At 34.1% G+C, this 24,571-nt stretch overlaps 2 protein-coding genes across 7 annotated transcripts in view; one reads left to right on the top strand and one right to left on the bottom strand.

Annotated features, from left to right (window-relative positions):
* Positions 1–13,769, top strand: part of Mf (myofilin) — a 22,305-nt gene extending 8,536 nt beyond the window's left edge. For 2 of the 4 annotated variants that reach the window (XM_029303075.2, XM_029303076.2), the window contains exons 4-8: positions 304–392; positions 7,237–7,380; positions 9,344–9,598; positions 11,421–11,512; positions 13,499–13,769. In XM_029303075.2, coding sequence (XP_029158908.1) covers positions 304–392; positions 7,237–7,380; positions 9,344–9,598; positions 11,421–11,503 — 571 coding nt within the window. In that variant the 3' untranslated portion in view covers positions 11,504–11,512; positions 13,499–13,769. Of the gene's footprint in view, positions 1–303; positions 393–7,236; positions 7,381–9,343; positions 9,599–11,420; positions 11,513–11,975; positions 12,092–13,498 lie in introns of all 4 variants that reach the window. The other 2 variants (XR_003819604.2, XM_029303077.2) reach the window with 2 other exon arrangements.
* LOC114931114 (serine/threonine-protein phosphatase PP1-beta catalytic subunit) lies at positions 9,341–24,571 on the bottom strand. 3 transcript variants are annotated; one of them, XR_014924269.1, is made up of 7 exons: positions 24,366–24,571; positions 23,331–23,402; positions 17,753–18,240; positions 17,571–17,669; positions 17,236–17,475; positions 16,967–17,138; positions 9,341–9,682 (listed from the first exon to the last, which is right to left on the bottom strand). XR_014924269.1 is itself a non-coding variant. In XM_029303073.2 (6 exons), the coding sequence occupies exons 1-6, from the start codon at positions 24,415–24,417 to the stop codon at positions 17,031–17,033; spliced, it is 1,059 nt and encodes a 352-aa protein (XP_029158906.1). In that variant the 5' UTR covers positions 24,418–24,571; the 3' UTR covers positions 14,114–17,030. The 3 variants fall into 3 exon arrangements, 2 of the variants coding, with proteins under 2 accessions (XP_029158906.1, XP_029158907.1); XM_029303073.2 differs by lacking the exon at positions 9,341–9,682 and having other exon boundaries at positions 14,114–17,138; XM_029303074.2 differs by lacking the exons at positions 9,341–9,682; positions 23,331–23,402 and having other exon boundaries at positions 14,114–17,138.

Below are 24,571 nucleotides of genomic sequence, written 5' to 3'. Positions count from 1 at the left end.
ACATATCGGTTCTCTTAGAAAAGGCTCAAAATAAACGAAGATTTAAATATAAATCTACGCCGGCATACTTAGTAAAATTTTACTCTTATTTTTTAGTATTCTATAATATTCCTTATGTCATAAGCAAAATACTTAATTCATACATATAATTTCTAATGTTGAAATAAAAAGATCTGAGAGAAATATTGAAAAAATATCTATTATACATAAATATTGAATGAGACTAAGCACTCGATATTTTGAGCCGCTATTCTGCGAAAGATAATATTAGCATAGATTACGTTTCCTTCTCTCTTTTCTCAGGTATCTACCCGTGCACCGTGAGATCTACGGATATTCGCCGAGGCAGCTGTATCCCCATCAGTACAAACCCGTAGAACGCTTCACCCCCGGTACGTACTAAAGAACTGTGAGCGAAAGAATCGAAAAGAGAGTGAACGGCGTCTTAGAGAAAGAAATCGAAAGCCCGAAACGAAACGAAAACTCTTATAATACCTCGATATCGAACGAGAGCGAGAGAGGGAGTGCGAGAGAGTGCGAGAAAAAATGGGAAAGAATTTGAAGAAGTACGCGAGAAGAAAAAAAAAACACAGAGAGTGAGCGGAATAGACTAAAGTAGAACCCGGGTGAGACGGAAATATACAAAAGAGAAAAGCATGAACGCGCAGAATGTATCGAACCTGTTAACAGATAACTACACTTGTTCTCGTGGACCTTCCTAGATTAAGTTTTCGATGTATAACAACCCGGTGCTTTTGGCTTCTGGCCGGCTTCTTTCTAAGGGAAAGAAACAAACGAACGATCATCATTCTTGAGAGAAAGACATCTTGTCGCATCTTACGCGCGCAAGCACGCGAGACCCTCCGGGCCTTTCTCAGAAGCCAGAAACGCCTTTCCGGAGAGGTACCGTACACCTATTCACATTGCCCTCCACCTTTTGCCTGCACACTTAACCGAAGAGAGACAAACAGAGCGAGACAACCATAAAGAAGTCCACCCTCGGCCCCGATTTTACACCGCAAAATGCCGCTTCCCCCGACGTGTAAAATGCGTATTGCACTTCTTGAACGTACGTGTCAATCGGTTCGTTTGTTTAGTTTCATTGTAAATCACAATAATAATAATCAAAATAATCATGTCTATATATACCTTCATACGTCACACACATACCATGTGTAATACTAATTATTTTACGTTATCTCTTTGTATCTATAAGTTATTAGACTTATATACCACACTATATCATAATTATATATATATGAGAACATATCTATACGTACGTATAAATATATGTACAATATATTTCAATATCTTTCAAGGCTTTTCTATGTCTCGCGACGTACCACTTTTAGAGTCATATATTTCCCTGTTTTTAGATCCTAATTGACTAATCGAGACCGGACTCAAGATCGACGTTGACATGACATTGTGGATTTATGATTAGTAGAATCTAATCCGTCATATCAATTAGGATAGTCTAGGGTGGATTATAATCATTAAAAAAGAAACCCAATTCAGGGGAGGGATATTTCTCCTCTTTACATATATCAAAATTATATCACGAATACGATATGTGATAATAATTACAAAACTTTAAGTTCGCCTACGCTAAATTAACATTAATTGCTTTTCATTATCATTTTAATAATTCTAATTCAATAAATTTCAAAAATCATAATTCATAAATATGTAATCTACCTTCACATTAAAAATAAAAAATATCGAAATGATCAGGTTTTAGATTTTTCTAAAGAATTTTAATTATTATGATTATGATTAGAAATAAAATGAAAAGTATTTTTTTTTATTATAAAATATATAGCGAGTTTTCTCATTTCTAAATTTCACATATTTCTAATCTAATCAACCATCTAATTTCAACGAATAACAAATGATTCGAATATCATTTCTATCGTTAAATCGAGGCGTCACGGATCATCGTTCACCGTCGTTACGTCGTTTCATGGATCTCACGTGGAACATACGTGTCGTACCCGAGGTGTCGTCCTGTGATCTCGTCTCTAGAGAGAAAGTATTTCCTAGCTCGTCAGTATACGTCCAGTAACGATTCAAAGTCATCGAAATGGGGTATCATTGTCGATTCGTTCAACTATACGCGCTCCCGCACGTCGTTGAGCAGAGATTTCTGATTTCTGATTTCCAGGCGCTAGACCCAACAAGTGGCTCATACTGAATCGCATCATCGATTTGAGCGACCTTAGACGCCAACAGATCTCCCGAAAATGGGAGACCAAAGAGCGAATCGCGCTCACCTCCCGAGCGCGACGTCATTGCTTACGAAAGACGATCGACTAATATCTCATGCACGAAAATCTCCCTCTGAAAATATAATCCCACTTTTAGAATACTTCCCCCGCTCTTATTATAACATATTACACCGTACATACGTGTTCCTTAATCAGTACGTGTGGCAAGCACGTAATTTTGCTTAGCGTTCTAACAGATTCGCCTAACCAATCATTTCGCATATCATATTTTTGCAATCGCTAATGTAGTGTTTTTTTTTAAATACGATGCCGCAATTTTTCGATAATTTTTTTATAATTAGGTAAATAATTATGGAATATCAAAATGATTGATATAATTATTGTATGGAATAGAGAAAGAAATGTTTAATATAATGGGCGACTTTGATCTTCTCTCATTATTATAATCGTTTTTTTGCAAATTTTTTTCATCATTGATTACTTATATTTTTACACGATAATTTGGATATTAGGAATTTAATATTAGCAAATTAAATATTAGTAAACACATTGAAACACACATTTAAAGATCATGGACTTTTAAATCATAAAATATAGGAGATCTTGTGCATAGCAATAAAAAGTTACATACACACACCAGTTTACACCTACACAACACATCGTAACTTATTACTTACGAAATGTTGCCCGCTTTTTAATACAAACACACGATACTCACAAGATCTCGCAATCCTGAACAAAAAAAAAACACACGACCCTTCCTTCTTTTTGATATCGGTCATCGAGAAAAACCCGCGAATCATCGTGAAAAGAAAAATTTTACAAGACCATTTTGACACCAGCTATTGCGATCGAGAACTGATCTCGAAAATATGATGAATGCGCGACAGGAAAAGCTAACAGTTTTCATATTCACAAAAATTTATAAAAACAAACTCTAATGAGATACATTATAAATTTTTTTGTTAAATAATTTTTGGCCACAATTATGTTTTGCAATTTATACTTTTCGTCTTTTTCCAGTCTGATAAAATGTATAAAATAATATTGTGTAAAATAAACTAAAAAAAAAAATAAATTTATATTCATACTCTATTTTGAACATATTTATTATTTGCTGAATTATTAATAATATCGAAAAAATATATCTAACTCTGTTTATATAAACGCATAGTTTACTTTAAGTATAATATAAAAATATGTTTATTATATTTCTTCTTATAATTTTTTTATAAAGCTAACAGCTGTGAAGAACGAGCAAAGAAATTATGAAAATATTTGATAATTTTATTTTTAAAATATTTCGTATTCTATTTTTTATTTGTGATCAATTATATGGATAGAATGCGGGCACGTACTATTCAGAAATCCTTAACTCTTGCAGCTGAAGTGGAGGTCACTGCTTGATTGCGAAAAGTCAATCAGCCGAAAGGGAGATATAAAAATGCGACTCAAAAATGGGATAGAACAATAGCAAGACTGGTTTTTTCGACCGTCATACACTCTACGTTAGGCAAGGATTGTACGCTCAGGCATATTAGAAAATAATTCTGGAAACAAAAGGGATCTGCATGTATTGGCACAGAATGTATGATATGAACGTATGGTAGCACTACTGAAAGGGAATAGGACGTGTATGGATCAGACGTATGTGAGCAAAGCTGGCAAAAAAAGGATCGTGCAGAAAAAATTCTCCTTTTCGAAAATCTTAAAAGAAAAGTAATAAATTGAGATAAAACATGGCCGCCAAAACTTGAAAAAGCTGGAAATTTTCTCTCGATGCTTGCGCGACCTAATTCGTGCTTCCGATTTTTCAGACACAACAATATCGCCTCTCTCTTCATACACAACTTTTTTTTGTTAATTTAAATATATATTTATGCCGTACACATATCGCACAAGTAGAACAAAAACAGTGTAAATATATACATGCACAGAAATACATTTACACAGTTGTAATAGAATTCACAAACACAAAAACTCTCTTTAGAAATATATAAACAACAGATTTTCTTTTATAATTCAATATAAAATGAAATTATAAATATGAATAATTGAAGGCGATACCGAGAAAAATCGAAAGTTCTCTTTTTGTAATACGCTCTAATCGGCAATAATACATGCACGCGTATTTACTAACAATGGACAGATTAACGTGCAATTAATTACAACCAGATCCAGAAATTTCTATCTTTTTCAGGATATGGCATGTACTTTTTTTGTTAATTTGAACCCTTCCCTCCCTAGAAACCCGTTTCTAGCTTTTAAGCGATCCGCCTGTTGTAATTCTTTCGACTGGAACTGCATAATAATTAACGACTGCTAATTTATGATGATTACACGGACGTACACGGATCATCGCAACGTACATATAGGATCGTCACAATTACTATATATAGTTCACATCGGATTATGCACTGGATTTTAGTAGGTACCGATTTTTAATGAAAAATTTTACATAATTAGTTATTCAAGCTAGATGCTTAAAGTAGTGTGATCAATTAACCGCGCGACTTCTCACAAAAAGTAGAAAGTTGGGAAATAATAATATCAAATTGATAACAAAACTTAGAAAATTACCATAGCTGCAATAGCCGCAAATCTTGAAATAAAAAATGTCAATAAATCAATCAATAAAGTCACTTTTTGACAAAGAAAGATTTTAAATAAAAATATTAAGTAATCGACAAATTACAATTAAATTGTTTAATTTGAATTAAGAATTGAATAATGCGCATATGCAATTTTAAAGCTAATATTTAGTGATGGCGTACAATAAAATAGGTTTAGCTTTATAAAATTCATGCTAGTGCCCGAGCTTTCAATGATAGCGCCGAGCATATAATTAATAAGATAGTTTGATAAGCCATAGTTTAAGCAATTATAGCTATAATTAGGTATACGAGTCCGCATTTTGATAGTACAGATCACTATATCTCTCTAATTTTTTTCGATACAAATTTTGATAACCGAGTCGTTTTTTGACAACACGAACCGTCGCAGCCTTTTTTCGTCACCAACTTTTTGAAGCAGCTTTTTTTCCACCAGGTTAGTATGCTTTTTCACTTTACGTAACGTCATGCTATTTTTGTGACAATGCTGATTTTTCTTTTATTTTTTCCACACAGGCTCGTGTGTGACGTCAGTTTATGCCAGCTTTCGTCTAGATAATATGATATAAAGAAGAATATTTGGTATTTAGTAAACGCGCACGGCTTACAAGGATATGAAATACAGGGACAGAACCCTTTAGCACTTTTTAACTTCCCGTACTTGCTATGAACAAACCGAGTGTAACTTTAAGCGAGAGTTTAAAACAGCTCGTCTAGTTGATGTACTGCAAGTCAAAGTTTCGACGAACCTCCCTAATTATATTTTAAAGAGCCGTCATTCGCTAATTAAACGCGGAATTAACAAGAATCGCGCGCTCGTATAACTTGCATAATTTTTGCTAAATTTGCATAAATTGAAGAGCATATTTATAATGCGGAAAAATTAGTCATCATAGCTAAATTTTAAACGTCTCTAATATATTACAACGCAAAATTTAATTATCATGTATAAATTTTAGTTATAGTAACTAATATTTTTAGCTACAATGTTTAACGGAAAATTATATAACTAAAAAAGATTAACTATCATAGCTGAAATTGAGGCCTAATAATTAAATTTCATGTGTAATATAGAGACAGCTAAAATTTAATTATGGTGTCTAATTTTTTTCCAATATTTGTAAGCTTGTCAAAATGTTTCCCTCCCCATATTTATTTCATAAAACGTATTAATAACGCATGCTGCGTTTCATGCATGATCTATATATGTATGTATATTTATGTGCTTCGTATAAAAATTATTATTACGAAAGCAAATATTGCGAAAGTCATGACGAACAGAACTGCTTATGCGCTAAAATACTAAAAAAAAGAGAAAATGGAGCGCAAAGCAAAGATCAATTCGGCAAACTTTGGGCCATATAAATCAAATTCAATTAATATATTATTAGAAACTAATGTAAATTTTAAGAGTTCCATTTATCAGAAAGAAATTGATGTAAATTGGTCATTAAATAATTATATAAGACTTACCTTATATTAAATTTTTAATCAAATATTGGGAAGTGTTATGCAAATATTATTGGTTTTCTTTTTAATTAAAAAAGGAGAGAAAATAACAGTGTATATGTTTTTTAATTCAAAGATATCTTCTAAATTGTTTCTTTTTATTTTTTCAATATATTTTATTGAGCGCAAAAAGGAATTATTATATAATCTATGGACTAAAAAATATTTATATTGTATATATTCAGAAAACTATAGTGAAAATAATAATAACTATAATAATAATAATTGGACATAACATAAAGTGTTTAGATATCAAAACAATTAACTTTAATTTATTTTAATAAATTCATAAAATTGATTTAAGCATTCCTTTGTGCGCTTGTTATTTTTATTAAAATAAACGATGATAAATCCGAGATTTATGGCTATGGCCATTCAGGATCAATGTATCAATATATCAATATATCAAATGTAATACTCACATGTTAAAAGATCAGATAATTGTCGTAAATTCTCGATCAATTGTGTCCTATTTTGGATGAAACGTAGCGAATACATAAATTTAAATATAAAAAAAATTAATAGCAATTTAAAAATTAATAAAAAAAAATTAAATTTGATTTTTTCTATATCTGTAGCAATTTTATAAAACAAGTACTTTGATAGTTATATGTATTAAAATTAAAGTAATTCAAAGATTTTGTTTATATATATATATATATATATATATATATATATAATTATTTAAATAAAGTTAATTATTTAAATTATTAGAAATTTATTAAATCATTTAAATAAAATTAATTATTTAAATTATTTAAAAAAAAATGTTAGAATATTTATTTATATATTGCAAAAAGTGATCGCTACGCGTTCGTCGAGAAAAATAGGTAAAGTTGTAAATCAACAAATTTCTGCTTTCATTTTTACAATGAACAAAATTGCAGCGAAACCATTCGACGCTGAAAAAGCTTGGACCGACCATCTGAATCGGTTGGCAGACATCGACAGACTCTATCCGAGCAAATCACCGCTTTTGGCTCGTCATTTAGGCCCACCGCTTAGTATCAAACGATTGTTCGACATTCATGGTGAGTAAAAAAGCACAAATATGCAATATTTATTGCCCAATGCAAATTCAAACATAAGCTACTTACCGCTTATTTATGCATTATTTGTAACATGTCTTTATTTAGAAACAAACCTCAGAAATATATTTTTTATATTTTGGATAATATAAATTACGCACGAGATTTATTCTGCGTACGAATAACAAATAAAATACCAATAATTAATTGCTCACATGCTGCTGCGTCGCGACGAAGCTTACCTAGTCTTTTTTTCTCCCTGCTTTTTCTCTCCGTCCTTGTTGCTCCTTCGCGACGTCCCATACTTTTCCGCCAAAATAAGGTTAGTCGCGACGCGTATTAATTATTGAAGTACCGACGATTCCGCGACACTCTTCATTTCACTTTCGATCTTAAATCACGCGACGCGTACTTTATTACGTTTTTTTTGGACAAAATAACGCGACAAGAGAGCTAGTATAATCGAACAAAGCTTCGGATTTCTTGAGCTCCGGTTCCTGCAGCGTCTCGCGTCTCGCGCGATGGATGAATGGCGGGCGACAGAGAGAATTCGAAAGTGCGCCAACTTCATGCTACAACTGTCACTCCGCACTGCGCTTTTCGCATTTTCAAAGATAATATGCGTTGGCATTTAGAGACAATTATTACTTCTCTTATTGTAACGTAAGCGAATTAAATAAGAATATACGAATTGAAATTGATAATAATTATCTGTCGAGATATATCGAAATTTAAAGACGACTTTATCGATTGTTCGCGATATCGATTATCGAAATCGCGCGAAATACGTATTTTATATTAATAAATTGTCGATGTGCAAATTTCGAATTTTTATATGGATAATAATAAATATTTTGCTAATGATAAATATTGAAATATTGAAATGCATATAAGGTGTTGTTAAAATACATCGCAAAGTTTATGTAACCCGTTTCGTATCTGTCTCTCTTAAACTGAATCAGTGAAAATGTCATTAAAATAGACACAAGATTTATATAATGAGTTTCATTCATACTTGTTTTCATTGAATATTAATGAGACTCATTACATAAATCCTTTATTTTATGTTTCATTGAATATAAATATGATGTCCGAAAAATCAGTAAAATAATTATATATATTTGCAAGTAGCTTTTAAAGTTTTTTATATTTATTTATTTCGGATTGCTAATTTTTAATAAAAACAACTACTTCAGAATTATGTATATATTATATTTTTATTCTTAAAATGTAATGAATCTAGAAAAAATAAACAATACTCTTGATCAAACTCAGATATTTTTTAATAAAATATATTACTATAATTTCATCTGTATACAATATAATGAGACGTATTTTAAAGTATTACTGATTGAAATAACCACTAATTTTTAAAATAAAATTTCATTAATTTGCAATGCTTATACTTATAATTGAAAATATAACAATTTAACTGTTTTGCAGTAATAATACACTGATTCTATTTAAGAGTGCAATGTTCTGCTAATGACTAAAAAGAAATTCAAAGATAAATTGGCAACTGCATCCTAATATCACACGATAGATGTGATTAAGCAAATTGAATTAATAATTAAATGAATTAAGATAAATCATCGTTGAAAAGATATACAATTTGAAAATTGCTATAGTATTTTTTGTCAAGACTATTTTGCTTGTAAAACGCGTTCATATATGCATATAACATCCTACGAAACAAATTTCGTAAATGAAGAAATTACCTCATTCTAGCAGCTTCAGCATCTCGTAAAGATAGCATCTGCTAAACAATCGCTGCTAATAATATTTCGTTCTAGCTCACACAAGAAATGTCTCAAGGGCAATTTACAGCTGCCCGTGTAAACGGCCTTACATAACATAGTATATATTTATAAACAATACACCCCCTACCTTCACCTCCCAGCAGCTCTCGACGGTCATCCGCGAACCAGTTCTCGATCGATCCGAATTAAAATCGTCTCGTACGCAGGTAATCCCGTGGACGACGACTACTTACTGCCGCGTCCGTCTATCCTGCTGCGCAAGAAGCCGTTCTTCGATCTCCTGGAACCGTCACCGATGGCACCCATCAGTGCATTCACCCGGGACCCATGGTGGTATCCGAGTTATGCGCCCTATATTCCGAGCTACGCTCAGTACCGCACACCGTTCTATCTGAGGGACAGCTACCTCAGTCCAGTTAAACGTAATTACTTGTGGAGCCGACATCCCATCAGGCCCTTCGGTATGTGCATGTCACCGTGGCCCTTCGGGCCGTTCTTCTTTTCCACGAGCAGGGATCGATGCCAACGCGCAATTTTGTTGATCGCTAGACAGATATATAATAAAATAAAGATAGTAACTTATTCGTCAAATTATATTCGATGATAATGGCAGTTTCATCTCAAATGTCAAATGTGACATTTACTTCGCGCAGCAAGCGATTACGAAAATTTATGTGACATTCGATGGCATTGGTCGCTGACAAATACTGACTATAGATATTATTCAGAGATTTTCAACAATTTCTGTATCATAGTTTATATATTACGTGTTAAATCTTGCAATTGCGAATAACTGAATATTAAAAAGTTGAAAAGTAATACAGACAATATCTTGAAACGTCTAGATAAAATGTGTTTGCAATAATAAATCTCTTAATAGAATCTACAGTCAGTAATTGTGATATATTTGCGATTATATTATTGTTTTATTTTTGTAATTAAATATACGTAATCGCAAATTTTAATCTAGACTACTATTGAAAGCCAAAATCGCATATGAAAATTATGCAAAAAAACTCAGAATTATGGCTATTATTTTAAATATTTCGTGCTGCAAGATGTAAACGAGATTTTGTTATTTTATAATTCTTTAAAAATTACAAATTTTTTTCTTTTTACAAATTTTATAAGTATTCTATTATGAAGAATAGACAAAATGATGAGTTATAGTAGTCTAGAATATAATGCATTTTTCTTAGGTATAACACGCACTTAACATATACATTATTTAAATACAGGTTGAATCTTAGGAAAGATGAGATATTTTTCGTACAAGAAAATATTTTTCGTTTCCGTTCATTTTCAAAACATATGTGAGCTTTTGGAAGTCATACAGCTGCTAGTTATTTTTTACCAGTAGAATAGTTGTAGTTTCTCGATACGGATTTTGATAATTTTTCCCTTATTCTTATTAATGTTCCATGAAATATTCAGGGATACATGTCTCTACTGGCGAAAACTTTTTACTCGACCGAAGAAAAAGAATCGATCGCGATTTTTTTCTGAAAAGTTAAAATATAACATGTTTAATCGTATGTGAGATTTCTGCAATTAAAGAGATTAATTGCGATCATTTGCATCGCATGATTAATATTTAAAGAATTTCCTCGAAAATTAGTTGGCTAGTTCGAGCGCTAATTAAGCGATAAACACGATCGCCAGTCGCGACGTCAGAAAACGGGTCGGAATATCCTTTTCGCTTGTCACCTCGATCGAAAATATAAATCGTCGCGGACGTACGCAGAGATATTTGGCACCTCGGTGTTGTTGCTTGCTCATTTTGGCACAGGTACAACCCTGTGTCGTCAGCTTCGCCGAGCTGCGAAATTGAGAGAACACCTGGTGCCAAGCTGGCGAAATCGACATTTTGGGTCAGCTTAACTTTTTGAGCACGTTCCACATTTTTTGACAGATTACGGAAATTCTATTCGTGCCATGCTGTCTCAGTCGGCAAATTCTTGCTTTTTGTTTTGCACTGAGAGAAGCATTATACACATTACACATGCATTACACAAGCATTACACAATTCTCTCTTAGAGATTGAATAATACACACACATTAGAAAGACATCCAAAAGGCGTTTTTTAACATTGCAAATATCTTTCAGACACATCTCTTTAGACGCCTTTTCGATTTCTCTATCTGTTTAAAGTCTCACCAAAGACAAAAGTGATGTCAATTTACAACAGACTCGATTCTATCGACTTGAAATTGAAAGTGCTCGATGCAGATGTAATATAATGAGATCGTTGCTACAGCAAACAAATGTCTATCATTTTTCAGGAGACTTATACTACTATTATTCGCAGCCAGTTCCACGATTTCACTTTACCAGCCCGTGGTATAATAAACGTACCACGCATTAAACGAAAAAAGTGAGCGATAAAGAGATTAAAGTGGCCGAAGTGTTCAATCCCTCGCACCCCATTTACTCGTTTAATAAGTCAAACCGATCAGTAATCATACAATCAATCGGCAAGGAGAGCCGTGGTGGCGTATCACGATTTATTCACGAAAAAAAAAGAAAAGAAAACTGATCCTCCGTTTGTGCCACATTAAAGCCATATTATACTCGCCAATTAACATGCAAGTAGATAGATGAGTGATCATACAATGTGTATATACATACATCTGTCTTCGACAGCTGTTTGAATGAGAAAGACACTGGGTGTCTTTTAACCCTTAGGCTACCACGTGTATTCCCGATGTTTCAAAAGTGTAATTTACAATATCGATGTTCTCTTACACAACAACCGGAAATCCGTCTCTCTTCCCCCGATCATACGTACTCGTGTATTAACTCGATTGTTTTTTTTTCTCTTTAAATGTTTTCCCCAGATTGCGTTATCGCTACAAGAATGTTCCTTAATCCTCGCGGTAATTATTAATTACCGAGCTGTTTACTCTCCGTTCTCTGCCAAGAAGTCGCTGACACAATCTCTCTCGAATACGCGGTACGTGCGATTTATCTGTCCCAATCGTGAAATAATTGTTTGCAATAGTGATTAAAAACTCCATTCCGCAAAACTACAATCGCTGCTTGATACACACTTGTCATTTACTGGTTAACACTAGAAGGCTTCAAGTTAAGATATCTTGCACAAGTTTTTCAAATAGCTGGAACTCTTATCTTTTTTTCATAAAATTTAAATTCTATCTGCTATCAATAATAAAACATATAAAAAAGTATTTTTTGCAAGTGTTTTACTAATTTATAAAATTCAACTATGTTAATTCATAAAATTCGATTACGTACACTAATTTATGAAAGAAAAATATACAGAAGTGATAGCACTCTCTTTCAAAATGGCATAAATTATATCGTACCTTCTAGCGTTAAAGTCAGCATATCGCGATTATTAGCAAGCCTCATAGTATTCATTGCTTATGAGATCGATGTTTAGCATAAAGACGCGAGCCGTTTTCGGAGGCTGTCCTCGAAGACAGAAGCGACAGTCTAATCAGAAGCGTCGTAGCCAAAGGGTTTCGTTAACGAAACATCATCCTAATTTGATCACAACGACTTGTATACGATTTAGAAGCCTGTAGATTTTACGAAAACATCTTCATATATTTTCTTACTTATTCCTTCTTCACTTTTCCCTCAACTAATGTATATTCAACATCATATTTTGAATTTTCAAAGACTCTTGTGTATTGAATATGTCTCTAATACCTTCAGACAAGTGTGCTGGAGGAAACCTCGGGTCACGGTGTAATATTTCTATTTTTGCTATGCTAAGCTAATATCAATATATGTATTATTGCGTAGAGAATAGTTCACATATTTATATAGTTTGCTACAGCTTGCTGTCAAAACTAAGCTCACATCTACCATATTAGCTAGATTGATATTAATGCCCCATATAACATTATCGTATTTATATTCGTTATCGCTATCTTATATATCAAAATGATTCATTATTGTGTTACAGTCGAAACATTACACCGTATACAACGAGGTCGTGTAAAGACCTATGAGTTTTCTAATATTTAACTGTACATAGTGTATGACAATTTCATTGTTCTATTAAATTTTGTCAAGGTTCCTGCAGGATGTAAACTCCATGAAAAATTATAGATTAATTTTAAACGTAAAAGATGTCAAAAATTTTTTACTTCTAAAAAATATCGCTTTACGTTTATAATACCTTTTCCAGCAGGAATCTCGAAATTAGGCTCTAATGGAAAAATAATTAATCAAGATTTTTTCAATTTATCTCGACATCGCATTGATAAGCGTGATTAATCTCAAGCCTTATCATTTCTCAAATATTGTTTCTCTCATTTTTAATATTTTTCCACAAGAGCGTGAAAGATTGTCACTTCATTGTTTGATCAACACGTCTCTCTTTTTGCAGCTCACGTCTACTGATGACTGTCTGGTGCCGTACAGAGAAAGCGTGAAACAAAATAAAACGACGAAAAAAAAAATAATGCTCGAAAAAATCAACCAAAAAAAGGAAGAGAACTTGCATCACAACCCGAAAGAATTTTGGCGTCTCTAAATCAATACACATTACCGTTTCCACGGAATTTTATTTATTAACATTTCTTGTCATGTGATTTATTTTATTGTATCGTTCATCCGTGATCTGTCTACAAAATAAAATAAACACTGCCAAAATTTTATTATACGGCATCAATTCATTTAGTTCTGTTTCATCCCCAGATAATAATTTAATAATTATAATTATGACATAATTATCATTTTAATTATGTTTCCTTATGATTTTAATTTCGAAACAAAACATTTCACATAATCATATTTAATTTGAAAAATACAATTATTTAATGATTCCGATAAGATAAAAGAACATCATCAAAATATGCGACTTACTGAGATGTAAATAATAATCGGAATGAGATGTATCTCATATGCAAATATATGCAAATATGATAGATTCGTGCATTACCTTCTTTTCGGAGAATTAGGAAAGAACAGTCTGGATAGAGAGATGAATTTGAAAGAAAGATTTGTACAACAATATGCATGTTTATTATCTGAAAGTTTTATATCTCTAGGATGCCATTGCATGGCGCGTTCCGTCGTCGACAATTCGAACGATGTAACAACCCTCGTGATAGTCGCAAACTCCTTTCACGAGAGAGCGTAGCTCTCTCTTCCTTTCTCTTTCTCTCCCTTTTTTTATTTAATTTAAAGCATCGTCGAATCACGCAATCGGCCAACTCTTTACAAATATAATATCTGTATATAATATATGAATCTCCGACAAAACGCATATCGAGAGGAATCACAACCGCTCCTTTGACAATAATTAATATCTCCCATTCTATCATTTTTTTGTGGGGAGAAACACAGGAGGAAGGAGGTGGCAAGGACATATGATCGTCATCTGCGCGTTCCAGAACGTAACAAATTTGCACACATCGCATCTCTTTCCTTCACTTTTTTTGTATATTGAACAATAAACTGTTATCTTTGTCTCGATCGCTATCAATACATTTCAATAATGCTAAATAACAATCAAATAATTAGTAACGATATGAGTGCCGATCGTAGCGTCGTCGCTTCAACGGAAAGACTCATTAAGTTTGATTGATCTTTCAGATCGGGGTAAGCTCTGGGTTTTTTTTCATATTTCCAGATCGTCCTTTTCTCGAGCGTATAACAGTTCGCACAACACGATCGTTAAACGTCAGTCTCTATTTGGGTTGTCAAATGCGCTCTATCGATGCTTTGTCGTTATTAATTTTGACAGCAAATTCATCGTTTGTATTCATGAATCTTTTTCCTGTGCTCTGATAACAAATATTAAATCTCTAGAAGACACAATTGCGCACATTATTAAGAAAGATATCCCCGATATGGATACAACCTCACACATCTCTATTATCTATTTGATCGATCGCTGCTTTTTTCTCATAGAATATTGTAAATTTCCTTTCTGGAACAATGTTGTGTACACACATAATTTATAATATTTCTTTGTACATATTGCGGTACAATTTGTCGTAATGTTCGGCGATTCTTGTCAAAACACACATTTTTTTCCAGATGCGACTTTTGTCGCGCAAACAATTGCAAGCGATAATACAACGTCGAGAATATAGAACGAGAATACAGCGGAGATGTTAATGTAACAAGCTAATTATTAACAATTTGTGAAACAACAGCTGGCGAAGATTTCTACAACGCATCCAGAGTTACGTGGAACACGTGAATGACCGAAAAACTTATGAACAACAAAAAAGATCGATGCGCCATACACAAATGAATGTATTAGAAATGTTTAAATAAATGCATTAAAAAACTTGCCTAAATGCGCCATCGTACGTCTCTCTGTTAAGAATAAATGAGCTTCAACCTATAACGTGAAAATCCTGTCTAAATAACTATAAACACATAGACATATCTCATATCAAACAGAAGTTTCAACTCATCGAAATAGAAATTAATGATCCGCCTATTTGATAACACCATCACTGAAACTGTTTGCGCGATCCAAAGCAATCACTTTAACGATATGCGACAAATCTTTACAAATCAAACGACAAATATTCGCTTTTCTCACCAGCGTGAGAAGAAGCTCGCGACTATGAGATTCTGTCACTAAATACCTTTTTTTTCTGTCTATGACGTGTCGCGTTTTTGTTTCTTTTTTTTTCGCGATCCCCTCTTCTTCTATCTCTCGAATAAAAGTATAATCGACAGAGAGAGCGTAGAGAAGCGTCGTTTTAAAAATACTGATTCCCTGTATATAACTTGTTTATCTCTTCGAATTGATCACCCGATAATAAATAATCTAATTCATCTACGACATATCTCTGGAACAGGCAGTTATTACCACGCTCGGAATACTGCACATGATGATATAATTAAATTTATATAATGGATAATAGTTTAAAAGAAAAAGGATAAATGGTCAAAAAAATATATATATATGTATATGCATATATATCTATCTATACACGCGCGCAGCATCTCTGTGAAATGATGACATTTAAATATACACTGCATTGAGCAGTGATAGAAATAATATTTAAAAAAATAATAAAAATAATATTAATATTAATAATAATATAACAGTAAGTTCTCATAATTACACTCAACATCAACAGTGGAAGCAATAAATACAAATGAGAATGATAAAATGCTTTTTAAAGAGCGTTATCTTTATAAAGAATCACTCTATTTATGGAAGATGTCACCGAATAATGCAATCGCCGCGAAAATTTGAGAGCAACCCTTCGTCAAATACGATGTTAATCAAAGTTTATATCTGCCGTGGATACAATTTATAATTCTAATTTTGTTGTAATTAAAGAGGTAAATTTTTTCCACATTTTACTTAATGTTTTTATTCGATTAAATTAGTTCTAAATTTTAACGTCTTCGAAACACATGAAAACCAAAGACGAGATCAGATCTGGCATCCGAGACGAAGTGCTCGGTGTTTTTGACAGGCGTAGCACATTAACAATTTTTGCAAGCCTGTTTGTCCGTATGTGACGTGTCGTAAATCAAATTAATGTATCTTTACCCCATAAATCTTCATATTTAAATCGTATTCGCTCCGGAGTGCGTCATACATGTATACGTGTTGGTAATATCGCGTGCTAAATATAACACTTAAATCATCGGCGAATCATTGCGCGAACTTAAAACACATCGAGTAATGTTCTACATTTCACTTCCTTCCGCTCTCTTTCTCTCTCTCAATCTTTCCTTTCATTTCTTTTTTTCTGTCTTTTTTCTCTTTTTCTTTTTTTAACCCGATAATCGTGGGAAATAGATTCATACTAATGCACATAAGTGGTCGGCTAGAGTGATTAAGTAAGCTTCGATAAGCATAAAGCAGATTTACCTAGCATGATAGCCTCCATTAAGGATAATCGTGTTTGTTGCTGTGCAGGATCGGTTGAAGGCTGTCATTTCTTTTTTGCTGGATTCCTTTGTGGTGTAGATGGTCTACCTGTTTGACCTGTGTTCATTCCTCCATATTGGTATTTTGCTTTTTTTTCTGATGGTTTCAAGATCTGCGAAACAATACGAAATATGTTACGATATTGTATTGACGACAGAAAGACCGACGAAGAAAGAATATATCTATATATATGAATGCATATAGATTACTTGAAAGCTGCACATCAAGGTTTCGTCGACGCTCATCATTCCGCCGGCATTATCGAATTCGCCACAATAGTTTGGTGCGGAAAATAGCGTGACGAGTTGTCGTTTGGCGAAGAATTCGTAACCGTCTTCGACCACCTGATGCGCTCTGCATATAAGATCCATATCGTGACGATTCAGGAACTTCGACACAACATCTGGACCGAATGTAAACGAGACACCTCTATCGTTTTCACCCCAGCCCTGAAACAACAAGCCATTATATAATAATCGTTTCATTATCAAATAAAGTTAATTTAATAATTGGTCACTCTTCCATAATGTTCATTGCATTTCACCTGAACATCTTTATCGGGATCGGACCATAAGAGATCACAGAGGAGACCGGTATCAGGTACATCAGTCGGACGCATAATTCTTCTGATTTGCTCCATTCCCTGAAACAAGCAAAAAATATATATGCATACATACGCTGTGCGTATATCTAATTACGCTCTTCAAAAATCGATTTATTAATCACCTGCAGATCAGGACTGAGTCCGCCATGGCAGCAGAAGATTTTCTCGTCGATGATCGCGGCGATCGGCAAACAATTGAAGCAATCCGTGAAGGTTTTCCAGAGCTTGATGTTGTACCGTCGTTTACATTCGTCGTAAAAGCCGTATATCCTGTTTATGCTCGCGCACTCGTGATTGCCGCGCAGCAGGAAGAAATTCTCCGGATATTTGATCTTGTACGCCAACAGCAGACATATCGTCTCCAGGGACTGCTTCCCTCGGTCCACGTAGTCGCCCAGAAACAAGTAGTTCGCCTCGGGCGGAAAACCCCCGTACTCGAACAGCCGCAAAAGATCGGTGTACTGGCCGTGTATGTCACCGCAGATTTTAAGCGGCGCTTCCAGCTCCAGGAGGATCGGCTGCTGCAGGAAAATCTCCCGGGACTTGAGACAGAGGCCGCGAACCTCGGCCTCCGTCATGATGACCGTCTTGCCCGGTCGACATCCTCTGACTGTGTTGGCAGAAATGTTTCATCGGTTAATCGCGTTAACTTTTTCTTGAGACGAGATACCCGGACGACCGCTTTCTCTCTTCCTTAGTGCGATGCATCAGTGAATCTTTCTTCATGTATACGCGTATATTATTAATTTAAAAAAAAATACTAAATAAAAATGTAAATATATGTATACGGCGACTTTATTCGCGGATATGATTTTACGGCTAATTTCAATCTTTTCTCTTGAACGCCTTTATGTCAAGATAGGAGTCTATCTTTAACATGTAAGAACAGGCGGTCTATCTCCGGAAAAAAATCGATAATGCCATTGTTACACGTATAATTAGTGTCGCTACTTAAACCGCATTACTTATACCGTTATGAGCGTATTACTCCTTCTGGAATTACTCGAGCGTGATACGCCAATAATATCATTATCTCCCGTCAAGTTTCTTCATACGTCTCTATTGAATTGTGCATTATCTTCTCCGAATAGACGCTCCATTATTACGCGCGCTTACGCAATTCCTTGGTTCGTGCATATGTATGTGCATATATATGGCAAGAAGAAAAACAATAGAAAAGAAAAGAATACGACCGAGGGACTATACATCGTGTCATTCTTGTCAAGTCACTCATACCGACTTGCAAATGTCGTAAAATCGATAATGACACCTAAAATGACGCATCTTTGTGTCCATCGCACTAATAGAGAAAGAGAGAGGAACGTCGAGGTACTCTATTTTTCGTCTTGTTTTTAAACAGATACACCGAGCATAACTCTACTTTGGGGCGTGGAAGATGAAGTCAATTGAAGTTCTGCCGATATCGGCCGTCTCAATAAACAGGGGTGAGAGATACACGATTACGGTATTACAAGATTTTTACGGTGAGGCCGGATCAACCTTATTTTGCCTATTCTCGAGCACTTTGCACATGAGTCCACGCGATACTTCCGGCGTGATCTACGGTGATATCGCATCGGCTATAATAGCGTCAAAGGCGTGAAATTACTGATAAGCTCGTTATAGGCAACGGGGGGATAATGTCTCGGGAAAAGAGAATCTCTGACAGGTTATTACACGAATATAACGGAAACCTAGAATATTACTCGACTATAAATTCTGGGTCGTGGTGCAACACTCTACACGCGCTTCAAGCTCTTTCTGGGTTTCCTAAAACTCTATTACATCAAATTTCGCTTAATCACGACGCCACGTGTATGGTATAAATGCATCAGTGAATAAATTTATACGCATTTCTATCATCAATTCAATGAAATAACGTAATTACTTGTTTACGAAATTATTTGTCAGTTCAGTTATAAATTAAATAATATGTTGAAATTAGGAGAAAATAGAAAATGTAATCAAAACGTATTCAATATTAATTAATTATCAAATAAAAATATATAATTTAATGTTTTCAGAAGAAAATATATGTATATTTTATAATATTAAATATATACATATGTATATTATATTTTTCTATTTTTTCCCAATTTCAATAAATTATTGCTTTAATTTATAATTAACAAGTAACGTCGTAAACACGTTACTTACATTATTTTATTTCTTTTGAAAATAATTAATTTTAAATAAATCTTTTTTGTTATAAATTACTCGATATATTGATATTTAATACTAAATATATATTATATTTTATATTAAATATTAATGTACTAAATATATATACATATTATATTTTTCTATTTTTTCCTAACTTTAATAAATTAAAAATAATAGTTTTAAATAATTCTTTTTTGTTCTACATTAATCGGTGTATTAAAAGGCTTTACACTTTAAATGTGAATATAGTAATACGATTTTTTCGTTCAATGAGAAAAGGTGATTTATATATAGAACTTGTTTTTCGCAGAGTAAAAATTCACTAGTGCATTTAATCTCTAGTCTAAACGTGTCGAATATCTATGGATGACGTCGCTCGACTATATAGCTCTAAAGCGTTAATAAGCACGAAAAGGCACAGAGAGGTGATTTAACCGACATCCAGTGGAGATCATCCCTCTTTATAACGCTATGGATATGTCGTCGGACTGTTTATTTATAGGCGTAAAGGGGAATTCACGGTGCTGCGGCTGAACTGGGCCGATACTGGTTATTGGAAAACTGCATATTAGCAAGGTCACGGCGACCATAGAGCAGAGATGCAGAGATTCCGCTATATATCCGCGGAGAAGAAGGAGAAACTATTGTCAGACTATGCTGCAACGTATGCACACATATGGACATTATATTGCAGACGGAACTTGCTGAAAATATCACTCTGGAGTCATCAAGTGCTTAAAATAAGCGCACCGAAAAAATCAAAACAAATGTCTTTAGAAATCTGAAACCGCTCGATAGCGATGCATAAACATGCATAAGCATTTCTCCTCGCGTATACATCATAACAACTCTGACCATATATGATTCGATTCGTATATGAAAATTTATAATTACGTTTATTAATTATAGATTATTGATTTTTCAAATAAATTCATAAAATTCAATATAAAAAATTTCCTTTTTATAGCGATGATTCTTCTCTTAAATATTCATGTAAATGTTAATTTAATTTATATTAAAATTTCGAAACGAAATCTAATGTATATTCATCCGATGATCCAATACGTATATACGATATCCGATAGATAAATCCGGCCTGTCGTATAAACTACCGTGTACTTGCAAAGTGATGGAAAGAAAATGATAAATTAGAAATAACTTGTCCCTGAAGAGGTTAAAAATAATTGTAAGGTCTCGTTAGCGGATGACTCTGGAGTGCGAACTTTGTATCGCTTCAGGGACACGCGACGAACATGGTTATTAGCGTAATTTTCAGTATTAAACGTGTGTTATCGCGTGATGATATATATTTGAGAGATCTAATAATATAATAAACGTCAGGTAGCTCACTGAGGGAAATTCTCGTTATCAATATCATTTTCCTATACCATATATCACTTTATTTAGACAACACTTTTATATATCGCGTAGGCGTCAAAGATAAACTTCTTTGTGTTGATAGAGGAAAGACTAAGAATCTAAAATAATTCGTTCCTGAAGTGATAAAAATAATTCGTTATTATCGCTGCGCGGATATTTAATTTTCATCAGTAAGACTAATAAAAGAATAGATTTCCTGTTCTCAAAATTACCATGCATGTTTTAAATTAATAATTGCAGCTTTTTATCATGATATACATATGTTCTTTTCTTTTCTTTTATTTTTTAGTAATAGATAACTTCATAATAAATACGATATTCATTAAATTATTAAATATTTATTTTTCTAATGTATTATTTTAAATTTGCATATTATATTTTTTTCCAAAATTACGAATGCATTAATTAATTCATGCATTAATTAATGCATTATTAATTCAATATTTAAGTATTAAAACTATTTGATATAATGGACATTCATTAATTATATTTTAATCTAAACGATATATGTGAAATAATATAATCTTTATTAGTAAGATTAATCAAAATTGTCCAATCAATAATTGCTGTTTTTGTGAAATTAATTTGAATTGCTCTTTCTTTTATTTTATAATGATAGATATTTTATAATAAATACGATATTCATTAAATATTTATTTTTCTAATGTATTATTTTAAATTTATATATTGTATTTTTTCATAATTACAAATGCATTAATTCAATATTTAAATATTAAAACTGATAATAGGGGATTTTATGGAATTATATTTTAATCTGGGCAACATAGTTGCTTTTAAAGCAATTTGTAGATGCATTTTGGATAATGATGAATCATGCGTGTGCTGATAAGAGGCATCGCGGTTTCAATTAAAAATACTTAACGTTTAAGCTGATTAAATCTACGTATCATGATAATTCGAAATCGATTTAATAAAATTTCTTAATTTGAAAGTCACAATTATTATTTTTTATGAAATAGAAGAGAACGTTTCATACCTAAATAACAAAATGTAGGATGGAGATATATATGTATGTAATAATATCACACCAAAAAGTGTATGCACGAATTACGCCGCGAATTATGTTTTATAAATACACATCTATTATACTAAAGCGTGCTCTAAACTAACATTTAGGCTAACAATTCCAGCCAACACTGCTCGAGTTTTTACGTAGCTAAAGCATTTCGAGAGGGTTACGTGCGAGAGGAAGAGGAAAAAAGGAAAAATCCTAAAACGTCGACGCAAATTGCGTCGACAAAAATCCAGAAATAATTTGAAATCGTCCAAAAATAGAGGGGGAGAAAAATCTGTGAAGATACTCTTATTTTGAATAATAAATAGAGATGAGAGTTGAAATGTGTAATTATCGTATTTTTAAGTTTAGTAAGAGAAGATTAACAGGATCGACGATCAAGAAGGAACGAGATTACATTGCTAAAAAAAAGGAAAAAAAAATCGTGCAGGATCGACATTTCGCTCGAGAAACAATTAAAAAAACAAGAATCGACAATTAAACGCGCGCGCATTTCATCAAAAAATAACGATGGCTCGTAATATATATCGTAAGATTAATTTAAATTTAGCACTAAACATTATTAGATTTCTTTTTTGAATTAATAATTTTTTTTTTCGAATGACGCAGAGAGAAAGAGAAAGAAAAAAAAAAAAGGAGAGAAAGAGAGAGACCCGCGTCGCTTTTAACAACGCTATCGTCCTTTAAACGTGACGTCTTACAACAGAAACGTAAATATAGACCAAAAGAGAAGACAAATCGATAAAACGCGTTTTAGTCGCCCGAATGCGCGACTGTTACATTTTGGACGAGCACGTTTAGAGATGTTGCACCATTTAAGTTGCTCCGCGTTCGTCTTGACACTTGAAAACGTCAAACGTCAAACGTCAAACGTCAAAAAGAATGCAGCCGCGAATATGATAAACGGATAATAATACAAAAGAAATGAGAGTCTGCAAGAATCCTAAAGCAAAAACTAAACAAACGCAGAATATATAGCTCTACGTATAGGAGCGGGGGCGGGGGCGAGGGGGGTAGAAGGGGCCGGGGGGGGGCGGGAGGGGAGAGGTTTCCTGTTGTTTTGCTGTGGTGACGTGTGGTGGTGGTGATGACGGTTATTGTTGTTATTAGTAATTGCGTACCGACAAAGTCCGACGAGAAAATATCTTTTAGCTTGGCTTTCTTCTGAACCTGGTCTTTCTGCGTGTGGTATACTTTACCGCACAAGGGGGTATCCGCATTCGCGTTAGCATGAGAGAGAGAAACAAACAAAAAAGAGATTTGTTTTTTTTTTTCTTTTTCTGCGTCTAATAAAGAGAACGAGGATATATAAAAAGATTTGTGAAAAATATCGCGCGCGATGAATCGGCGGTGGCGTAAAAGCGAGGGTGATGCGGTGGCAGGTTGCCACGGAGGGGGAGCGAGGGGGGAGGGAGAGGGTGATCTCTTTAAATCGTGAGAGAGAGAGAGAGAGAGAAAGACGGAGATATACTGACAGGTATAAAGTGAGAGGACGAATGTGAGCGAGACAGCGAAAGATAGGAAGATAGATAGATAGATAGATAGATAGAGAGAGAGAGAGAGTGAGAGAAGAAAAGAAAGAGATGAAAAAAGATAGAAAAATAAACGTAGCGGAACTCGGAGCGGAAAGAGATACGCGATGAACGGTCCCTTGAACTTCTCACACGATTCACGATATCGCGACGACGATGACCGCGACAACAAGGAGGTACACACGACGGGGTCACGCAACGGGTCGAGATCGATATCTCACCTCGTACGTTTATTTCATTATTATTTTTTTCTTTTAATCCGATCGACCGAGGGAAGTCGCGCAACGACGCAGTCTAGAGAAATCGTTCGTCTCAAATCGCCCCGACGAAGGCCATCGACAACGGGGACAAACCGGAGCAAGATATGTAACAAAACGTGTAAATATATATATATATATATATATACGCATACGCGCGCACGCACACAGACCCGCGCGAAACGTGAGCGAGTCGTGTTGGAGGAAAACTTGTGTCGACTCCGAAATCCGGTGCGGATCCTCCTCGTCGCGGATGTAAGACGCGAGGACGACGGCTCGGCGGTGATATCGCGGCGGGTGGACGCGCGAGGACGAGGCGAAAGCGCGCTTCTCGCGCACCGGCCGTCCTCTCACAAATATCACGTACCTTCCAATAATCTCTGTATCAAGTTGTCGATATTCAAGTCGACATCCGCCATTTTTTCCTGCCACTGACTGACTAGCCCGATGTTCGCGGACTGGCTCGTACTCCGAGCCTAGCGCGCGCATTTGCCTCGCGACATCGTCGCGAACGGGAGAGACGCAACGTCGACGCGCTCGGGTGTACGTACTGTTATCGACTGCCGGTTTGAC

The sequence above is a fragment of the Nylanderia fulva genome, unplaced genomic scaffold (genome assembly GCF_048542155.1).
Source record: "Nylanderia fulva isolate GAGA-0341 unplaced genomic scaffold, ASM4854215v1 Scaffold1, whole genome shotgun sequence".
In the NCBI taxonomy this organism is placed as follows: domain Eukaryota; kingdom Metazoa; phylum Arthropoda; class Insecta; order Hymenoptera; family Formicidae; genus Nylanderia; species Nylanderia fulva.
The sequence above is the reverse complement of the archived record's forward strand: the minus strand, read 5'-3'. Positions and strand labels throughout refer to the sequence as shown.